At 39.3% G+C, this 23,553-nt stretch overlaps 1 protein-coding gene across 1 annotated transcript; it reads left to right on the forward strand.

Annotated features, from left to right (window-relative positions):
• Nucleotides 1-1,651: 1,651 nt before the first annotated feature.
• On the forward strand, nucleotides 1,652-7,264 carry LOC138852264 (uncharacterized). Its single transcript, XM_070082043.1, has 2 exons — nucleotides 1,652-1,723; nucleotides 5,878-7,264. The coding sequence occupies exons 1-2, from the start codon at nucleotides 1,667-1,669 to the stop codon at nucleotides 6,664-6,666; spliced, it is 846 nt and encodes a 281-aa protein (XP_069938144.1). The 5' UTR covers nucleotides 1,652-1,666; the 3' UTR covers nucleotides 6,667-7,264.
• The last annotated feature ends 16,289 nt before the right edge of the window (nucleotides 7,265-23,553 follow it).

The following is a 23,553-nucleotide window of genomic DNA, read 5'->3' on the forward strand; positions in this document are numbered from 1 at the left end:
ATTTCAGACAGGGGGTCTGGATAGTGAAAATGTTAAAAATACATTCACATGCAGAAGTCTACCCACCACCCTTTTATCCCTTTTATGTATTATTACATTCTTCCAAACTAATCTCAGTGCTTAGTGTCTTTCTTAAAATAATATTACCAAACATCATTGTACAGTGGACCCCCGGTTAACGATTTTAATCCGTGCAAGAGGGCTCATCGTTATGCGAAATAATCGTTATGCGAATTAATTTTCCCCATAAGAAATAATGGAAATAAAATTAATCCGTGCAAGACGCCCAAAAGTATGAAAAAAAATTTTTTTTACCACATGAAATGTTAATTTTAATACACACAAACTGAAAAAGGCATGCACAATTACATGACACTTACTTTTATTGAGATCTGGTGATGATTGATGGGATGGGAGGAGGGGAGAGCATTATCTTCTTACTGTTTAGAAGGGGAATCCCCTTCCATTAGGACTTGAGGTAGCAAGTCCTTTTCTGGGGTTACTTCCCTTCTTCTTTTAATGCCACTAGGACCAGCTTCAGAGTCACTGGACCTCTGTCGCACAACAAATCTGTCCATAGAGCTCTGTACCTCCCGTTTCTTCAAGACTTTCCTAAAATGGGCCATAACATTGTCATTGAAATAGTCACAAGCACGGCTTGCAACAGCTGTGTCAGGGTGATTTTCATCTATAAAGGTTTGCAGTTCAAACCACTCTGCACACATTTCCTTAATCTTTGAAGTAGGCACAATGGATTCCACAACTGGCATAGGCTTCTCAGGGTTAGCCCCAAACCCTTCAAAATCTTTCTTAATTTCCATACTAATTCTCACCCTTTTTACCACAGGGTTGGCACTAGAAGCTTTCTTGGGGCCCATGGTCACTTATTTTCCAGAAACACCACCGAAAACACTGTAATAATACGAAATATTCCGAGTGTATGCTTGGATGTTACCGCGGAGGCTGGCTGGTAAACAATGGGACGGCCGGCACATGTGAGGGCACATTGGACGCGTCTCGGACGAAAATCGGTATGCGGGTTTTTAATCGGTATGCGGGGCAAAAATTTTGCGATAAAAGTAATCGTTATGCGGAAAAATCGCTATGCGATGCCATCGTTATGCGGGGGTCCACTGTATATATAACTCAATTAAAGTCTTTAATTATCATTTACCCTGGCACCCCAGACTTCCTTACAACACCTCTACAACATTTTCTCCCACTACCATATAGATCCCCCTACAAGATATATATTTTTATATGGTTCAAAACTCAATAAATATTCATTTAATCCTTCGAGATTCCTGACCCTCGATTGAATACTTGTGTTCAGGGTCCAAAAATGCCCCCCCCCCCCCAAAAAAAAAAGAAAAAAAATAAGAAATCTTAGAGAATCTTTTTTCCAAAAGTATTGATGCCAAAAAGACAAATTTTGGGGGAAAACTTATGGAATTGCATTGGCACAATTTATGCACTGGCCATTTTCCCCACTTTACCCCCTTTCACTGTCAGGACCTCTGATTCTAAAGTCTCATTCTGTGTCAAAAAATATTCCAAAAAAAATTATTTTTTCTTTCCAAAATCCTAAGAATATTTTTTGAAGTGCTTTTAAGCAAAAAAAAAAAAAAAAAAAATTTGTGATCATTACTTACCGAGATGTAAAGGCATGAATTTGACAGGAAGTGAACTGCTTACGGCAACATCAGCGACTCCTGCTCACTTGGTAATATTGTATTTACTTTTATTTTACTTTTTTTCTTTTAGTTTTAATATTTTATATGTAACACTGAGAGTAAAAGGTAGATGGGATACAAGGAGAATAGAAGCATCAGGGAAGAGAGAGGTGAAGGTTTATAAACTAAAAGAGGAGGCAGTTAGGGTAAGATATAAACAGCTATTGGAGGATAGATGGGCTAATGAGAGCATAGGCAATTGGGTCGAAGAGGTATGGGGTAGGTTTAAAAATGTAGTGTTAGAGTGTTCAGCAGAAGTTTGTGGTTACAGGAAAGTGGGTGCAGGAGGGAAGAGGAGCGATTGGTGGAATGATGATGTAAAGAGAGTAGTAAGGGAGAAAAAGTTAGCATATGAGAAGTTTTTACAAAGTAGAAGTGATGCAAGGAGGGAAGAGTATATGGAGAAAAAGAGAGAGGTTAAGAGAGTGGTGAAGCAATGTAAAAAGAGAGCAAATGAGAGAGTGGGTGAGATGTTATCAACAAATTTTGTTGAAAATAAGAAAAAGTTTTGGAGTGAGATTAACAAGTTAAGAAAGCCTAGAGAACAAATGGATTTGTCAGTTAAAAATAGGAGAGGAGAGTTATTAAATGGAGAGTTAGAGGTATTGGGAAGATGGAGGGAATATTTTGAGGAATTGTTAAATGTTGATGAAGATAGGGAAGCTGTGATTTCATGTATAGGGCAAGGAGGAATAACATCTTGTAGGAGTGAGGAAGAGCCAGTTGTGAGTGTGGGGGAAGTTCGTGAGGCAGTAGGTAAAATGAAAGGGGGTAAGGCAGCCGGGATTGATGGGATAAAGATTGAAATGTTAAAAGCAGGTGGGGATATAGTTTTGGAGTGGTTGGTGCAATTATTTAATAAATGTATGGAAGAGGGTAAGGTACCTTGGGATTGGCAGAGAGCATGCATAGTTCCTTTGTATAAAGGCAAAGGGGATAAAAGAGAGTGCAAAAATTATAGGGGGATAAGTCTGTTGAGTGTACCTGGTAAAGTGTATGGTAGAGTTATAATTGAAAGAATTAAGAGTAAGACGGAGAATAGGATAGCAGATGAACAAGGAGGCTTTAGGAAAGGTAGGGGGTGTGTGGACCAGGTGTTTACAGTGAAACATATAAGTGAACAGTATTTAGATAAGGCTAAAGAGGTCTTTGTGGCATTTATGGATTTGGAAAAGGCGTATGACAGGGTGGATAGGGGGGCAATGTGGCAGATGTTGCAAGTGTATGGTGTAGGAGGTAGGTTACTGAAAGCAATGAAGAGTTTTTACGAGGATAGTGAGGCTCAAGTTAGAGTATGTAGGAAAGAGGGAAATTTTTTCCCAGTAAAAGTAGGCCTTAGACAAGGATGTGTGATGTCACCGTGGTTGTTTAATATATTTATAGATGGGGTTGTAAGAGAAGTAAATGCGAGGGTCTTGGCAAGAGGCGTGGAGTTAAAAGATAAAGTATCACACACAAAGTGGGAGTTGTCACAGCTGCTCTTTGCTGATGACACTGTGCTCTTGGGAGATTCTGAAGAGAAGTTGCAGAGATTGGTGGATGAATTTGGTAGGGTGTGCAAAAGAAGAAAATTAAAGGTGAATACAGGAAAGAGTAAGGTTATGAGGATAACAAAAAGATTAGGTGATGAAAGATTGAATATCAGATTGGAGGGAGAGAGTATGGAGGAGGTGAACGTATTCAGATATTTGGGAGTGGACGTGTCAGCGGATGGGTCTATGAAAGATGAGGTGAATCATAGAATTGATGAGGGAAAAAGAGTGAGTGGTGCACTTAGGAGTCTGTGGAGACAAAGAACTTTGTCCTTGGAGGCAAAGAGGGGAATGTGTGAGAGTATAGTTTTACCAACGCTCTTATATGGGTGTGAAGCGTGGGTGATGAATGTTGCAGCGAGGAGAAGGCTGGAGACAGTGGAGATGTCATGTCTGAGGGCAATGTGTGGTGTGAATATAATGCAGAGAATTCGTAGTTTGGAAGTTAGGAGGAGGTGCGGGATTACCAAAACTGTTGTCCAGAGGGCTGAGGAAGGGTTGTTGAGGTGGTTCAGACATGTAGAGAGAATGGAGAGAAACAGAATGACTTCAAGAGTGTATCAGTCTGTAGTGGAAGGAAGGCGGGGTAGGGGTCGGCCTAGGAAAGGTTGGAGGGAAGGGGTAAAGGAGGTTTTGTGTGCGAGGGGCTTGGACTTCCAGCAGGCATGCATGAGCGTGTTTGATAGGAGTGAATGGAGACAAATGGTTTTTAATACTTGACGTGCTGTTGGAGTGTGAGCAAAGTAACATTTATGAAGGGATTCAGGGAAACCGGCAGGCCGGACTTGAGTCCTGGAGATGGGAAGTACAGTGCATGCACTCTGAAGGAGGGGTGTTAATGTTGCAGTTTAAAAACTGTAGTGTAAAGCACCCTTCTGGCAAGACAGTGATGGAGTGAATGATGGTGACAGTTTTTCTTTTTCGGGGCACCCTGCCTTGGTGGGAATCGGCCAGTGTGATAATAAAAAAAAAAAATAAGTAACTTTTATGGTTAATGAGACCAATATAAGACATACTGTGCATATATTCACTGGTTGTATACAACACAATAACCACACATTGTTATCATTATATTGTTGACAGAACATGTTTACACAAGCCAACAATAAAAAATTATGTTTATTACTATTTTTCTGGTGGCCTGGTGGTTAACGCTCTCGCTTCACACGGTGAGGGCCTGGGTTCGATTCCCAGCCAGAGTAGAAACATTGGACGTGTTTCTTTCCACCTGTTGTCTATGTTCCCCATCAGTAAAATGGGTACCTGGGTGTTAGTCGACTGGTGTGGGTCGCATCCTGGGACACTGACCTAAGGAGGCCTGGTCACAGACCGGGCCGCGGGGGCGTTGACCCCCGGAACTCTCTCCAGATAAACTCCAGATATAGACTGACTGGACATGTTCCTAGAACTGCTACAACTTGAGAAGCTTCTTGTTGTGTGTGGGTTCTTTCTTTGTGTGGATGTGCTGAGAGCAGCATGGCTTGTGTCACAATGACGCATTACCACTAATCATTATCCATACAATCTTCCCCACCACCCACATGGAAATAAGTCACTTTGTCTGACTTTTTTGGGTTATGCTAGGTTGATGATCATCTGGGTTATCCTTCCTTCCTTCCTTCTTTCTTTCTTTCTTCTCATCTCTTCCTTCCTTCCTTCCTTCCTTTCTTTCTTCCTTCCTTCCTTCTGGTATCCTGGGCATTGCTTTCGGCCAGAAACTCCTCAAAACCATGAAATTCATCTTCACTGACACTTCCATCTGTGTTAGAACTATCATTTGGGAAGAGAAGAGTTCCAGATTCGCTGGGGAGTCAGATATTTCTTACTGCTAGGCATGCTGAACAAGGACTGCTGAAATGGCATTTCCACAATGCACTACCATCTCCCCAATTTTTTTTATACTGCATACACTGACCATAAAGACCCATTCTCTCACATGTAGACCTACCAGCTTTCTCCCGCTAGATTTGAAGCCACTAGAATTTTGGCATGGTACTACAGCACCAACACTGGCTCATAAGCCATAGTGCTATGGCACCATTAGTGAAAGGGATAATATATTACAAATTTTCTCCCTCTCACTCTCTCTCACTCTCGCTCTCACTCTCGCTCTCTCACTCTCACTCTCGCTCTCTGTCTCACTCTGTTTTTCACTCCTCTCTTTCCTAGGTTCATCAACACTTATTATATGCCATTTGTTACATCTCACCTTTATTGTAATCCACGTATTAACTGAATTTAAAACATGTACCCCTCTTCTTCCATAGTTGATCATTTAATATTAACACCACTATATATTAGTTCTAGTTATGTCAGATAACCTAATTTAATCCAGTTTTATCCTCCACATTAAAATTCTCCCAAGGAAATATGCCTATTTCTGTAGCAGGTTCAGATTGTTAAAATTGTTTTATTATATTTTATTTCTGCAAAGCTTACTAAAAAAAATATTTATCTTAAATATTAGTATAATAATAGCTCCTAGAGCATGAAAGCTAGTAAAATATTCTCATAAAATAATGTAAATTATTGTGTACATTACTGAGAACATATACTGTACAAGAATATCGCATACCTTGCTCTTCATCCTTCTAAACACAATATATTTTCAGTGTAGCATTGACCTGTCGGCTCCTGCAGTAATGCACAATAATGAAAGTTGGACTGCTGTCATGGCTGCTGCTGCGAAGGGTCACTGGAAGATTGTTAGAATGATCCTTGATGCTCACCTTAACATGATTTGTGATGAAGCTGACTTTGTTATCGTCAAAGCATGTGATAATAATCAATGGGACATTGTACAAGATATTGTTGAAGGACATTTTCCATTACCAACTGAAACTTTCAAGCATTTGATTCATAGAGCCTACAACCAAGAGATGCTGGACATTGTGTGCACAATTCTGAAGCAAAATTTTAGGTATAAAGATGAAAGACTTTGTGAAATACTGTCTAAGATGGTGAAAAGGAGGTGTTGGAACAAGATAATGAATCTCCTCATTTTAGTGAACAAGGAGATAAATTTTGATTTAGATTTGGTTGAAGCTGCACTTGCAGAAGATGCCCAAGAGGTTAAAAGTATGATCAAGAAGGTTGACAAACACAGTTTAGATGGTACCCGGCTAGTTGTGGCAGCCTGTGGGACCAGTGATGAGGTAGCCTACCACCTCTATTACTCTTACTACACCACTGCAGAAAAAATATGTAAATATTGTCTTCTCATAGCCTCCATGAATGGTAACTTAGAAATATTGACACGTTTATTTGAAAAACATTCAAATACTTTCACGTATGGTCTTCTGAGCAGAGCCCGGCAAGTAGCAACAGACGAAAGATTTGAAGATGCTGAAAAACTCCTACAAATTGCCTTATCTGAGAAGGGTAAACTTCTTTGTTTATAACTTAGATTAAATAGCAACAGGGAGGCTAAAGAGTGCTCTTCATCCATCAGAATATATTTCTACAGTATTTTATTTGTATTCAAATGTTAAATTATAGTATGTATTTGAATATTTTAACTTACTCTTATGCCATGGTGCAGTGTGCTGCCTCTGGCCACATTGGATGTGAGAGCTAATTTCTTTCATACAGTCTAGGTGTCTAGGTATCACCAACCACTGGAGTCAAGTATTATGCTGAGTGTATACATGAAACTTGGTATAATGAAACACTATGCTCTATACACATTTTTCTTATTATGTGGGGTATATGTTCCTGAAAATCATTTGTTTTATGAAAGAAAAGCATGTAAAGTGAAGAACATGTGGGAAAAATACTTACCATCTTTCGCGGCTTATAAGACTTGTTTTAGTATCAGTGGCTCTGCATCGGACATAACTGGGAGAGCTGCAGCCTACCCCACACCCCAGACTTATAGCACCCATCACTGACCTTCAGTTTATAGGATGCAGGGTGGTTTTTGGAGACATTTTATGTAAAAAAAACGTGTCTGATAAGCTGCAAAACACGATACGTTCTTAAATACATCCAAAAATACTAGTTTTTGTTTTAGTCCTTTAACTGTCTCCCACATAAATGCTGTACATTATAAATGCCAGTGGCACTTAAGTACATCTTCTACTTTCAACAAACCGGCCATATCCCACTGAGGCAGGGTTCTTCAAAAAGAAAAAGTTTCTCTTTTTGACTTTAGTAATGTATAAAGGAAAAGGGGTTACTAGCCCCTTGCTCCTGGCATTTTATTCGCCTCTTATGACATGCATGGCTTAGAGGAAGAATTCTGTTCCACTTCCCCATGGAGCTAGGTGGAAATAAATAAGAACGAGATCTAGTAAGAAAAATAGAAAACTCAGAAGGGTGTGTATATATGTGCTTGTACATGCATGTGTAGTTTGACCTAAATGTAAGTAGAAGTAGCAAGACATGCCTGAACTCTTGCATGTTTATGAGACAGGAAAGAAAGACACCAGCAATTCTACCATCATGTAAAATAATTACAGGCTTCCATTTTACACTCACCTGGCAGGACGGTAGTACCTCCCTGGATGGTTGCTGTCTACCAACCTACTACTTAGGACTTGTGTATTTTTTTTTTTTTCAACAACCCAGCCATATCCCACCAAAGCAGGGTGGCCCAAAAAGAAAAACGAAAGTTTCTCTTTTTAAATTTAGTAATTTATACAGAAGAAGGGGTTACTGGGCCTTTGCTCCCGGTATTTTAGTTGCCTCTTACAACACGCATGGCTTACGGAGGAAGAATTCTGTTCCACTTCCCCATGGAGATAAGAGGAAATAAACGAGAACAAGAACTAGAAAGAAAATAGCAGAAAACCCAGAGAGGTGTGTATATGCTTGTATATGTATGTGTAGTTTGACCTAAATGTAAGTAGAAGTAGCAAGACGTACCTGAAATCTTGCATGTTTATGAGACAGAAAAAAGGACACCAGCAATCCTACCATCATGTAAAACAATTACAGGCTTTTGTTTTACACTCACTTGGCAGGACGGTAGTACCTCCCTGGGTGGTTGCTGTCTACCAACCTACTACCTAGGACTTTTTTTTTTTTTTTTTAACAAAGCGGCCGTATCCCACCAAGGCAGGGTGGCCCAAAAAGAAAAACAAAAGTTTCTCTTTTTAAATTTAGTAATGTATACAGGAGAAGGGGTTACTAGGCCCTTGCTCCTGGCATTTTAGTTGCCTCTTACAACACGCATGGCTTACGGAGGAAGAATTCTGTTCCACTTCCCCATGGAGATAAGAGGAAATAAACAAAAAAAAGAACTAGAAAGAAAATAGAAAACCCAGAGGGGTGTGTATATATACGCTTGTATATGTATGTGTAGTGTGACCTAAGTGTAAGTAGAAGTAGCAAGACGTACCTGAAATTTTGCATGTTTATGAGACAGAAAAAAGGACACCAGTAATCCTACCATCATGTAAAACAATTACAGGCTTTCGTTTTACACTCACTTGGCAGGACGTTAGTACCTCCCTGGGTGGTTGCTGTCTACCAACCTACTACCTAGGACTTGTGTATCTAGTCACATAAATTCTAGTGCCTTCAGATTTGGTGTGATAGGCCTGGGAGACCTAGGTATGAGAGAATGGTTGTGCAAGGTTGGTGTGTGCTCAGTATACATGGCCATTGTAATGCATCATGGGAATGCCATCTCTGGTCATGGTACACCAACAGAATACTCTGACTCCGGGGCAAATAAAGTACGTATTTCGTGTTCACCCATGACAATTCCATGATTTTGAAGACAAAGTGACCAAAAATGATGGGAAATGCCAAGAATAATGTTGAAAACCCTGATGACTCCAACCATTCTCAGGCATAAACACATCCTCAACGCAGACACCCTGTTAGAAAAATCTAATATTCTTCCGTGGTTTAAACGCAATTGTGATTAGCATTGATGACAGTGAGGATGACTTTGATTTCCTAGGAATTGATAAACAGTGGGGATGATTATTAACCTGGGAAGTGTCACTTTATACATTGCAGCACAAGGTCTGGTAGTGCACTTAAGACTATCCCTAAGGGACATGATAGAGTGCAAGATTCATCGTCAACATGTGAGAGTGATGATGGCTGTGCTTCTATTGGCGTGGAAAGTGGACCATGGGCAACTCCCATTTCCTCCTATTTAGTTGTGTTATTTTTGCAGATGAAATTGACTTTTAGAAATTAGAATATAAGACTGTTACGTGCAATAGTTGCTGCTTTTAGAATACCAGTTCTTGCATTGAATGTCACCTAATGTAAAATATTGTACCTTTAAACATACTAGACTATGACTCAAATAATTTTTCTTAAAATCATGTAGTACAATGATATACATCATGTACAATGTGTATACATAAGGTATACACAATTTTATAGTATATACATACCTTAATTACTGTCCTTATTTACATATGTATATTTTGTGTTGATGAAGATGGAGAAACTTTGATTTTGTGTATAGGGCAAGGAGGAATAACATCTTGTAGGAGTGAGGAAGAGCCCCAGTTGTGAGTGTGGGGGAAGCTCGTGAAGCAATGGGTAGAATGAGAGGGGGTAAGGCAACTGGGATTGATGGAATTAAAATAGAAATGTTAAAAGCAGGTGAGGATATAGTTTTGGAGTGGTGGGTGGTGTCATTTAATAAATGTATGGAAGAAAGTAAGGTACCTAAGGATTGGCAGAGAGCATGCATAGTTCCTTTGTATAAAGGTAAAGGGGACAAAAGAGAGTGCAAAAATTATAGGGGAATTAGTCTGTTGAGTATACCTGGTAAAGTGTATGGTAGAGTTATTATTGAAAGTATTAAGAGTAAGACGGAGAGTAGGATAGCAGATGAACGAGGAAGCTTTAGGAAGGTTAGAGGATGGGTAGACAAAGTGTTTACAGTGAAACATATAGGTGAACAGTATTTAGATAAGGCTAAAGAGGTTTTTGTAGCATTTATGGATTTGGAAAAGGCTTATCACAGGGTGGTTAGGGGGGCAATGTGGCAGATGTTGCAGATGTATGGAAAAGGAGGTAGGTTATTGAAAGCAGTGAAGAGTTTTTACGAGGAGAGTAAGGTTCAGGTTAGAGTATGTAAGAGAGAGGGAGATTATTTCCCAGTAAAAGTAGGCCTTAGACAAGGATGTGTGTTATCACCATGGTGGTTCATTATATTTATAGATGAGGTTATAAGAGAAGTGAATGCTCGGGTGTTGGCAAGAGGTGTGAGGTTAAAATATGAAGAATCTAACACAAAGTGAGAGTTGTCACAGTTTCTCTTTGCAGAGGATAAAAAAATTAGGAAATGAAAGATTGGATATCAGATTTGAGGGTAAGAGTTTTTTTTTTTTTTTTTTTTTTTTAACAAGCCGGCTGTCTCCCACTGAGGCAGGCTGACCCAAAATGAAAGAAAAATCCTCAAAAGGAAAATACTTTCAGCATCATTCAACACTTTAACCTCACTCACACATAATCACTGTTTTTGCAGAGATGCTCAGAATACAACAGCTTAGAAGTATATACGTACATATAAAGATACACAACATATCCCTCCAAACTGTCAATATCCCAAACCCCTCCTTTAAAGTGCAGGCATTGTACTTTCCATTTCCAGGACATGAGTCCGACTATATAAAAATCACCGGTTTCCCTGATTTTTTTTTTTCAACAAGTCGACCGTCTCCCACCGAGGCAGGGTGACCCAAAAAGGAAAGAAAATCCCCAAAAAGAAAATACTTTCATCATCATTCAACACTTTCACCACACTCACACATTATCACTGTTTTTGCAGAGGTGCTCAGAATACAACAGTTTAGAAGTATATACATATAAAGATACACAACATATGCCTCCAAATTGCCAATATCCCAAACCCCTCCTTTAAAGTGAAGGCATTGTACTTCCCATTTCCAGGACTCAAGTCAGACTATATGAAAATAACCAGTTTCCCTGAATCCCTTCACTAAATATTACCCTGCTCACACTCCAACAGATCGTCAGGTCCCAAGTACCATTCGTCTCCATTCACTCCTATCTAACACGCTCACGCACGCTTGCTGGAAGTCCAAGCCCCTCGCCCACAAAACCTCCCTTTCGAGGACGACCCCTACCCCACCTTCCTTCCCCTATAGATTTATATGCTTTCCATGTCATTCTACTCTGATCCATTCTCTCTAAATGACCAAACCACCTCAACAACCCCTCTTCTGCCCTCTGACTAATACTTTTATTAACTCCACACCTTTTCCTAATTTCCACACTCCGAATTTTCTGCATAATATTTACATCACACATTGCCCTTAAACAGGACATATCCACTGCCTCCAACCATCTCCTCGCTGCTGCATTTACCACCCAAGCTTCACACCCATATAAGAGTGTTGGTACTACTATACTTTCATACATTCCCTTCTTTGCCTCCATAGATAACGCTTTTTGACTCCACATATACCTCAACGCACCACTCACCTTTTTTCCCTCATCAATTCTATGATTAACCTCATCCTTCATAAATCCATCCGCCGACACGTCAACTCCCAAGTATCTGAAAACATTCACTTCTTCGATACTCCTCCTCCCCAATTTGATATCCAATTTTTCTTTATCTAAATCATTTGATACCCTCATCACCTTACTCTTTTCTATGTTCTATTTCAACCTTCTACCTTTACACACATTCCCAAACTCATCCACTAACCTTTTGCAATTTTTCTTTAGAATCTCCCATAAGCACAGTATCATCAGCAAAAAGTAACTGTGTCAATTCCCATTTTAAATTTGATTCCCCAAAATTTAATCCCACCCCTCTCCTGAACACTAGCATTTACTTCCTTTACAACCCCATCTATAAATATATTAAACAACCATGGTGACATTACACATCCCTGTCTAAGACCTACTTTTACTGGGAAGTAGTCTCTCTCTCTTCTACACACCCTAACCTGAGCCTCACTATCCTCATAAAAATTCTTTACAGCATTTAATAACTTACCACTTATTCCATATACTTGCAACATCTGCCACATTGCTCCTCTATCCACTCTATCATATGTCTTTTCCAAATCCATAAATGCAATAAAAACTTCCCTACCTTTATCTAAATACTGTTCACATATATGCTTCAATGTAAACACTTGATCTACACATCCCCTACCCACTCTGAAACCTCCTTGCTCATCCGCAATCCTACATTCTGTCTTACCTCTAATTCTTTCAATTATAACCCTACCGTATACTTTTCCTGGTATACTCAGTAAACTTATTCCTCTATAATTTTTACAATCTTTTTTGTCCCCTTTCCCTTTATATAAAGGGACTATACATGCTCTCCGCCAATCCCTAGGTACCTTCTCTTTCATACATTTATTAAACAAAAGTACCAACCACTCCAACACTATATCCCCCCCTGCTTTTAACATTTCTGTCATGATCCCATCAGTTCCAGCTGCTTTACCCCCTTTCATTCTACGTAATGCCTCACGTACCTCCCCCACACTTACATTCTGCTCTTCTTCACTCCTTAAAGAAGGTATACCTCCCTGACCAGTGCATGAAATTACTGACTCTTTCTTCCTTAACATTTAAAAGTTCCTCAAAATATTCTCGCCATCTACCTAATACCTCCATCTCCCCATCTACTAGCTCCCCTCTGTTTTTAACTGACAAATCCATACTTTCCCTAGGCTTTCTTAACTTGTTTAACAAACTCCAAATTTTTTTCTTATTTTCATTAAAATTTCTTGACAGTGCCTCTCCCACTCTATCATCTGCTCTCCTTTTGCACTCTCTCACCACTCTTCACCTTTCTTTTACTCTCCATATACTCTGCTCTTCTTATAACACTTCTGCTTTGTAAAAACCTCTCATAAACTACCTTTTTCTCTATTTATCACACCCTTTACTTCATCATTCCACCAATCACTCCTCTTTCCTCCTGCCCCCACCCTCCTATAACCACAAACTTCTGCCCCACATGGGCAACTCCTATTTCCTCCTAGTTAATTGTGTTATTTTTGCAGATGAAATTGATTTTTAGAAATTAGAATATAAGACTGTTACGTGCAATAGTTGCTGCTTTTAGAATACCAGTTCTTGCATTGAATGTCACCTAATGTAAAATATTGTACCTTTAAACATACTAGACTATGACTCAAATATTTTTTCTTAAAATCATGTAGTACAATGATATACATCATGTGCAATGTGTATACATTAAGGTATACACAATTTTATTGTATATACATACCTTAATTACTGTCCTTATTTACATATGTATATTGTGTGTTGATGAAGATGGAGAAACTTTGATTTTGTGTATAGGGCAAGGAGGAATAACATCTTGTAGGAGTGAGGAAGAGCCCCAGTTGTGAGTGTGGGGGAAGCTCGTAAAGCAATGGGTAGAATGAGAGGGGTTAAGGCAACTGGGATTGATGGAATTAAGATAGAAATGTTAAAAGCAGGTGAGGATATAGTTTTGGAGTGGTGGGTGGTGTCATTTAATAAATGTATGGAAGAAAGTAAGGTACCTAAGGATTGGCAGAGAGCATGCATAGTTCCTTTGTATAAAGGTAAAGGGGACAAAAGAGAGTTCAAAAATTATAGGGGAATTAGTCTGTTGAGTATACCTGGTAAAGTGTATGGTAGAGTTATTATTGAAAGTATTAAGAGTAAGACGGAGAGTAGGATAGCAGATGAACGAGAAAGCTTTAGGAAGGTTAGGGGATGGGTAGACAAAGTGTTTACAGTGAAACATATAGGTGAACAGTATTTAGATAAGGCTAAAGAGGTTTTTGTAGCATTTATGGATTTGGAAAAGGCTCATGACAGGGTGGATAGGGGGGCAATGTGGCAGATGTTGCAGATGTATGGAAAAGGAGGTAGGTTATTGAAAGCAGTGAAGAGTTCTTACGAGGAGAGTAAGGTTCAGGTTAGAGTATGTAAGAGAGAGGGAGATTATTTCCCAGTAAAAGTAGGCCTTAGACAAGGATGTGTGTTATCACCATGGTGGTTCATTATATTTATAGATGAGGTTATAAGAGAAGTAAATGCTCGGGTGTTGGCATGAGGTGTGAGGTTAAAAGATAAAGAATCTAACACAAAGTGAGAGTTGTCACAATTTCTCTTTGCAGAATGCTGTGATGAGGATAAAAAAATTAGGAAATGAAAGATTGGATGTAAGATTTTTTTTTTTTTTTTTTTTTTTAACAAGCCGGCTGTCTCCCACTGAGGCAGGCTGACCCAAAATGAAAGAAAAATCCTCAAAAGGAAAATACTTTCAGCATCATTCAACACTTTAACCTCACTCACACATAATCACTGTTTTTGCAGAGATGCTCAGAATACAACAGCTTAGAAGTATATACGTACATATAAAGATTCACAACATATCCCTCCAAACTGTCAATATCCCAAACCCCTCCTTTAAAGTGCAGGCATTGTACTTTCCATTTCCAGGACTTAAGTCCGACTTTATAAAAATAACCGGTTTCCCTGATTTTTTTTTTTTTTTTTTTCAACAAGTCGGCCGTCTCCCACCGAGGCAGGGTGACCCAAAAAAGAAAGAAAATCCCCAAAAAGAAAATACTTTCATCATCATTCAACACTTTCACCACACTCACACATTATCACTATTTTTGCAGAGGTGCTCAGAATACAACAGTTTAGAAGCATATACATATAAAGATACACAACATATCCCTCCAAACTGCCAATATCCCAAACCCCTCCTTTAAAGTGCAGGCATTGTACTTCCCATTGCCAGGACTCAAGTCCAACTATATGAAAATAACCAGTTTCCCTGAATCCCTCACTAAATATTACCCTGCTCACACTCCAACAGATCGTCAGGTCCCAAGTACCATTCGTCTCCATTCACTCCTATCTAACATGCTCACGCATGCTTGCTGGAAGTCCAAGCCCCTCGCCCACAAAACCTCCTTTACCCCCTCTCTCTAACCCTTTCGAGGACGACCCTTACCCCGCCTTCCTTCCTCTATAGATTTATATGCTTTCCATGTCATTCTACTTTGATCCATTCTCTCTAAATGACCAAACCACCTCAACAACCCCTCTTCTGCCCTCTGACTAATACTTTTATTAACTCCACACCTTTTCCTAATTTCCACACTCCGAATTTTTTGCATAATATTTACATCACACATTGCCCTTAAACAGGACATCTCTACTGCCTCCAACCGTCTCCTCGCTGCTGCATTTACCACCCAAGCTTCACACCCATATAAGAGTGTTGGTACTACTATACTTTCATACATTCCCTTCTTTGCCTCCACAGATAACGCTTTTTGACTCCACATACACCTCAAGGCACCACTCGCCTTTTTTCCCTCATCAATTCTATGATTAACCTCGTCCTTCATAAATCCATCCGCCGACACGTCAACTCCCAAGTATCTGAAAACATTCACTTCTTCCATACTCCTCCTCCACAATTTGATATCCAATTTTTCTTTATCTAAATCATTTGATACCCTCATTGCCTTACTCTTTTCTATGTTCTCTTTCAACTTTCTACCTTTACACACATTCCCAAACTCTTCCACTAACCTTTGCAATTTTTCTTTAGAATCTCCCATAAGCATAGTATCATCAGCAAAAAGTAACTGTCAATTCTCATTTTGAATTTGATTCCCCAAAATTTAATCCCACCCCTCTCCCGAACACTCTAGCATTTACTTCCTTTACAACCCCATCTATAAATATATTAAACAACCATGGTGACATTACACATCCCTGTCAAAGACCTACTTTTACCGGGAAGTAGTCTCCCTCTCTTCTACACACCCTAACCTGAGCCTCACTATCCTCATAAAAACTCTTTACAGCATTTAATAACTTACCACTTATTCCATATACTTGCAACATCTGCCACATTGCTCCTCTATCCACTCTATCATATGCCTTTTCTAAATTCATAAATTCAATAAAAACTTCCCTACCTTTATCTAAATACTGTTCACATATATGCTTCAATGTAAACACTTGATCTACACATCCCCTACCCACTCTGAAACCTCCTTGCTCATCCGCAATCCTACATTCTGTCTTACCTCTAATTCTTTCAATTATAACCCTACCGTACACTTTTCCTGGTATACTCAGTAAACTTATTCCTCTATAATTTTTACAATCTCTTTTGTCCCCTTTCCCTTTATATAAAGGGACTATACATGCTCTCTGCCAATCCCTAGGTACCTTCTCCTCTTTCATACATTTATTAAACAAAAGTACCAACCACTCCAACACTATATCCCCCCCTGCTTTTAACATTTCTGTCATGATCCCATCAGTTCCAGCTGCTTTACCCCCTTTCATTCTATGTAATGCCTCACGTACCTCCCCCACACTTTCTGCTCTTCTTCACTCCTAAAAGAAGTTATACCTCCCTGACCTGTGCATGAAATTACTGCCTCTCTTTCTTCCTTAACATTTAAAAGTTCCTCAAATTATTCTCGCCATCTACCTAATACCTCCATCTCCCCATCTACTAGCTCCCCTCTGTTTTTAACTGACAAATCCATGCTTTCCCTAGGCTTTCTTAACTTGTTTAACTCCAAAATTTTTTCTTATTTTCATTAAAATTTCTTGTCAGTGCCTCTCCCACTCTATCATCTGCTCTCCTTTTGCACACTCTGACCACTCTCTTCACCTTTCTTTTACTCTCCATATACTCAGGTCTTCTTATAACACTTCTGCTTTGTAAAAACCTCTCATAAGCTACCTTTTTCTCTTTTATCACACCCTTTACTTCATCATTCCACCAATCACTCCTCTTTCCTCCTGCCCCCACCCTCCTATAACCACAAACTTCTGCCCCACATTCTAATACTGCATTTTTAAAACTATTCCAATCCTCTTCAACATCCCCACTACTCATCTTTGCACTAGCCCACCTTTCTGCCAATAGTCGCTTATATCTCACCCGAACTTCCTCCTCCCTTAGTTTATACACTTTCACCTCCCTCTTACTTGTTGTTGCCACCTTCCTCTTTTCCCATCTACCTCTTACTCTAACTGTAGCTACAGCTAAATAATGATCTGATATATCAGTTGCCCCTCTATAAACATGTACATCCTGGAGCCTACCCACCAACCTTTTATCCACCAAAACATAATCTAATAAACTACTTTCATTACGTGCTACATCATACCTTGTATATTTATTTATCCTCTTTTTCATAAAATATGTATTACTTATTACCAAATCTCTTTCTACACTTAGCTCAATTAAAGGCTTCCCATTTACATTTACCCCTGGCACCCCAAATTTACCTACTACTCCCTCCATAACATTTTTACCCACTTTAGCATTGAAATCCCCAACCACCATTACTCTCACACTTGATTCAAAACTCCCCACGCATTCACTCAACATTTCCCAAAATCTCTCTCTCTCTCCTCTACACTTCTCTCTTCTCCAGGTGCATACACGCTTATTATAACCCACTTTTCACATCCAATCTTTATTTTACTCCACATAATCCTTGAATTAATACATTTATAGTTCCTCTTTTCCTGCCATAGCTTATCCTTCAACATTATTGCTTCTCCTTCTTTAGCTCTAACTCTATTTGAAACCCCTGACCTAATCCCATATATTCCTCTCCATTAAAACTCTCCCACCCCCTTCAGCTTTGTTTCACTTAAAGCCAGGACAACCAGCTTCTTCTCATTCATAACATCCACAATCATCTCTTTCTTATCATTTGCACAACATCCATGCACATTCAGACTTCCCATTTTGACAGTTTTCTTTTTCTTATTCTTTTTAGTAATCTTTGCAGGAAAAGGGGTTACTAGCCCATTGTTCCCGGCATTTTAGTTCAACTTTTACAACACGCATGGCTTACGGAAGAAAGATTTTTATTCCACTTCCCCATGGATATAAAAGGAAAAGTAATAAGACCAAGAACTATTAAGATAAAATCAAAGAAAACTCAGATGAGTGTGTATAAATAAACGTGTACATGCATGTGTAGTGTGACCTAAGTGTAAGTAGAAGTAGCAAGACATACCTGTATTCTTGCATATTTATGAGACAGACAAAAGACACCAGCAATCCTACCATCATATAAAACAATTACAGGCTTTCGTTTTACACTCGCTTGGCAGGACGGTAGTACCTCCCTGGGTGGTTGCTGTCTACCAACCTACTACCTGAATCCCTTCACTAAATATTACCCTGCTCACACTCCAACAGCTCGTCAGGTCCCAAATACCAGTTGTGTCCATTCACTCCTATCTAACACGCTCACGCACATTTGCTGGAAGTCCAAGCCCCTCGCCCACAAAACCTCCTTCACCCCCCCTCCCTCCAACCTTTTCAAGAACAACCCCTACCCCACCTTCCTTTCCCTACAGATTTATAAGCTCTCCATGTCATTCTACTTTGATCCATTCTCTCTAAATGACCAAACCACTTCAACATCCCCTCTTCAGCCCTCAGACTAATACTTTTGTTAACTCCACACCTTCTCCTAATTTCTACACCGAATTTTCTGCATAATATTTACAACACACATTGCCCTTAGACAGGACATCTCCACTGCCTCCAACCGTCTCCTCGCTGCAGCATTTACAACCCAAGCTTCACACCCATATAAGAGTGTTGGTACTACTATACTTTCATACATTCCCTTCTTTGCCTCCATAGATAACGTTTTTTGCCTCTACATATACCTCAATGCACCATTCACCTCTTTTCCTTCATCAATTCTATGATTAACCTCATCCTTCATAAATCCATCCGCTGACACATCAACTCCCAAATATCTAAAAACATTCACTTCTTCCATACTTCTCCTTTCCAATTTGATATCCAATTTTTCTTTATCTAAATCATTTGATATCCTCATCACCTTACTCTTTTCTATGTTCACTTTCAACTCTCTACCTTAATGTATTCAAATATTTAGGAGTGGACATGTCAGCAGATGGGTCTATAAAAGATGAGGTGAATCATGGAACTGACAAGGTGAAAAAGTTGAGCGGTGCACTGAGGAGTCTGTGGAGACGAAGAACTTTGTCCATGGAAGCAAAGAGAGGAAAGTATTTAATTTCCTTGTACTTCTGTGTATCATGTTCAAATTAATAAATAGATAAATAATAATTATAATAATAATTTTATTTTGACATGATACATGGTTGTACAAAGGAATATCATAGTTGGTGTACATGACAAAAGCCCCTTTGTATGCAGAGCATTTTGGCCAAACTTAAAATTAACTTAGACTAATAAGGCAATAAGAGTTCATATGGCCATTAGATGAGTTACAATGAATACAAGAGAATGCAGTATTCTATTAGGTAATGATATATGACATTAATAAGTCTTCCTGGAGTTTACCTGGAGAGGGTTTCAAGGGTCAATGCCCCTGCAGATAAGTCTGAGACCAGGCCTCATGGTGGATCATGGTCTGATCAACCAGGCTGTTACTACTAGCAACATGCAAGCTGATGTACAAACCACAGCCTGGTTGGTCAGGTACTGACCAAAGGTCTATTGGTAATCCCCCTTATGTAGGCTCAGAGGCAGTTGAACAGTCTTGGACCCCAGACACTTACTGTGTTGTCTCTCAATGTATTCGTTGCACCCCTGCTTTTCATCGGGGAAATGTTGCATCTCTTGTTGAGTCTTTTGCTTTCATAGGGAGTGATTTTTGTGTGCAGGTTTGGTACCAATCCCTCCAGGACCTTCCAAGTGTATATTATTATGTATCTCTCTCGCCTGCATTCCAGGGAATACAGATCAAGGACCTTCAACCGTTCCCAGTAATTTATGTGCCTTATCGTGCTTATATGTGCCATGAAAGTTCTTTGTACACTCTCCGGGTCTGCAATGTCGCCAGCCTTGAAGGGGGCCATTAGTGTACAGCAGTATTCCAGCCTAGAGAGCACAAGTGATTTGAAGAGATTCATCATGGGCTTGGCATCCCTAGTTTTGAAGGTTCTCATTATCCATCCTTCCATTTTCCTAGCAGATGAGGTAGATACACTGTTGTGATCTTTGAAGGTGAGGTCCTCTGATATTATCACTCCCAGGTCCTTCACATTACTTTTCTGCTCTATTGTATGGTTAGAATTTGTCATATACCCTGATAAATTTTTAATTTCCTCAAGTTTCCCATATCTGAGTAGTTGAAAATTCTCCTAGTTGAACTTCATATTGTATTGAGTGGCCCATTCGAAGATTTGGTTGATGTCTGCTTGGAGTCTTGTGATGTCTTCGATGGAGGTCACTGCCATGGTAATCTGGGTGTCATCCGCAAAGGAAGACACGGAGCCAAGTCTTACATCTCTGTCTATGACAGAGGATGAGGAATAGAATGGCAGTGAGTACTGTGCCTTGTGGAACAGAGCTTTTTACTGTGGCTGCCTGGGACTCTGTTTACTATTACTCTTTGTGTTCTATTTGTCAGGAAGTTATAGATCCATCTATCAACTTTTCCTGTTATTCCTTTATCATGCATTTAGTGTACTTTTACACCATGGTCACACTTGTCAAAAGCTTTTGCAAAGTCTATGTATACTACATCTGTATTTTGTTTATTCTCTACAGCATCCAGGACCTTGTCATAGTGGTCCAGTAGCTGGGACAGGCAGGAGTGACCTGCTCTAAACCCTTGTTGCCCTGGGTTGTGTAATTGATGGATACCTAGGTGGTTGGCTATCTTGCTTCTTAGAACCCTCTCAAAGATTTTTATGATATGGGATGTTAGTGCTATCTGTGTGTAGTTCTTTGCAATTGCTTTACTGCCACCTTTGTGGAGTTGGGCTATGTCTGTTGTTTTTAGTGAGTGTTGGATGACCCATGTCCATGCTCCCTTTCCATAAAATGCTAAAGGCACGCGATAGGGACTTTTTGCAATTCTTGATGAACATGGAGTTCCATGAGTCTGGGCCTGGGGCAGAGTGCATGGGCATGTCATTTATTGCCTCTTCAAAGTCTTGTGGAGTTAGGATAATATTTGAGCAGTTGAGGGGAGGAGGAACGTTTTTGCCTTTTTTTTTTTCTTTCTAATTTTACTGAAATTTTTCCTGTGAATTAAGCAGCATTTGAAACCTACACAATGTGTTTCTTTTAAATTTTTTCCTTATAGTTAGATAGAAAAAAATCAAATTGTTATATTCTATAGGTCTTAAAAGAATCCTTTTTCAACAAATTTCCTAAGATGTACAATGTTCCAGTTGACATGAGACGAAAGATAAAGAGTTAGATAATCATCTTAGAGAGGGAAATGAGCGAAATGCCAATAGATTGCATTATACAAAATGTTGATTTTTTTTTTGAGGAAAAAAATCCATAAAAACAAAACGGTAATACATATCACAAATCCCCTCTCTTTGATTATAGAACAATCATTCCTTAATAACGTGTGAAAAAAAATCATGATGCTCCTATAAAAACTCTTTGCCAACAAAGGAAAATAAAATTAATAACTTATTCCTGAGTTATTAGCTGTATAGCCCTTGTGGCTTAGCGCTTCTTTTTGATTATAATAATAATCCTGAGTTATTCACATAGTACATGTACATAGTTTGCATGAAAGTCTAGGGGGGTCGTGCACCACTTTTCACTGACCATCATAATTCCACTCTAATCGTGGTGAGGGGCTCTTGATCTAGGGAATTGGATCTGTGCTCCAGTTCCCTGAATTAAGCCTGAATGCCTTCCATCCCCCCATAGGCGCTGTATAATCCTACGGGTTTAGTGCTTCCCCCTTGATTATAATAATAATAATAATAATCCACTCTAATCGGCGACTCATAAGTCACTGAGGTACTGGTGGTGTGCACAGTGATCACTAGTCGACTCATGAGATGCCAAAAAGTATATTTGGATAAAAACAATCATAAAAATCGTAATTTCTGGAGTAAAACAGGATGACAGGATGCCCGATTTGGCATCCTGTCATCTTGATGACATCAGGAAAAAGAAAAGAAAAAAATGAAAAAGATACTTAGAAATGTTCTAGAAAGAAGCTGATTACATCAAAATGATGCCAGAATTATGCACTATTTTTTGGTAAGAAAACATGTTTTCAAAAATTTTCGATTTTTTTCAGAGATAGTCTCGCAGAACGTTCCTCCCTTCCTTAAGTATAGAATAAGTCCAGTTTTGATATAGTTTACAAAATGTACAGTATTGCAATTTAGAACATGTTAAAACAATTTACTGTATGAAGTTTTCCAATTTAGTAGATTTTAAAACAATGAGATTGAAACACTTTTAAGTTTGAAGTTATGAGCAAATGGTTGAGCAATCATCAGCAATATATAACAATGAAATTGAAACAGTTTTAAGTTTGAGGTGAATTATCAGATAGTTGAGCAGTCTTAAATTATTTAGAAGTTTTGATTATAGTTATACCAATGCACTTATATGGGTGTGAAGCATGGGTGATGAATGTTGCAACAAGGAGAAGGCTGGAGGCAGTGGAGATGTGTCTGAGAGCAATGTGTGGTGCGAATTAGGAAATTAGGAAGTGGTGTGGGATTACCAAACCTATTATCCAGAGGGCTGAGGAGGGGTTGTTGAGGTGGTTCGAACATGTAGAGAGGATAGAACGAAATAGAATGACTTCACGAGTGTATAAATCTGTAGTGGAGGGAAGGTGAGGTAGGGGTCGGCTTAGGAAAGGTTGGAGGGAGGTGGTAAAGGAAGTTTTGTGTGAGAGGGGCTTGGACTTCCAGCAAGCACGTATTAGCGTGCTAGATAGGAGCAAATGGAGACAAATGGTTTTTAGGACTTGACGTGCTGTTGGAGTGTGAGTAAGGTGACATTTATCAAGGGATTCAGGGGAAACTGGCAGGCCGGATTTGAGTCCTGAAGATGGGAAGTGTAATGCCTGCACTCTGAAGGAGGGATGCTAATGTTGCAATTTTATAACTGGTGTAAGTGCACCTCTGGCAAAACAGTGATGGAGTAAATGATGGTGAAAGTGTTTCTTTTTTGGGCCACCTTACCTTGGTGGGAAATGGCCAATGTGTTAATAATAAAAAAGATTAATAATAAAATATGAAATAAATACAAAGAATGTATCTGAATTTGAATGGGCAGTGCCAGACATGCATATGGTGACAGCTGGTGGCACTAAGATACAGTACCAGCATCATCCTGAAAGGCAGCCATACTCCACAACCCAACCACACCTGGCCAGTCCAACACAAAGACAACCACCACCACAACAACCAGGCACAAATATTCAGCATCCACCATTAGAATGCATCTGGGAGTGGCAGGAGGATGCACATTTTGTGTTCAGTTTTCATGACTCTGATGACACGGTGGAAAATAAGCATATGTTGTTTTTACA

Source organism: Cherax quadricarinatus, chromosome 1 (assembly GCF_038502225.1).
Source record: "Cherax quadricarinatus isolate ZL_2023a chromosome 1, ASM3850222v1, whole genome shotgun sequence".
Taxonomy (NCBI): domain Eukaryota; kingdom Metazoa; phylum Arthropoda; class Malacostraca; order Decapoda; family Parastacidae; genus Cherax; species Cherax quadricarinatus.

Bases quoted from the DNA above. Each gene is read 5' to 3' on its own strand.
- LOC138852264 (XM_070082043.1), top strand. From the start codon at position 1,667: ATGAATTTGACAGGAAGTGAACTGCTTACGGCAACATCAGCGACTCCT. The intron at 1,724-5,877 runs GTAATATTGTAT...ATATATTTTCAG, and splicing joins CAGCGACTCCTGCTCACTTG to TGTAGCATTGACCTGTCGGC.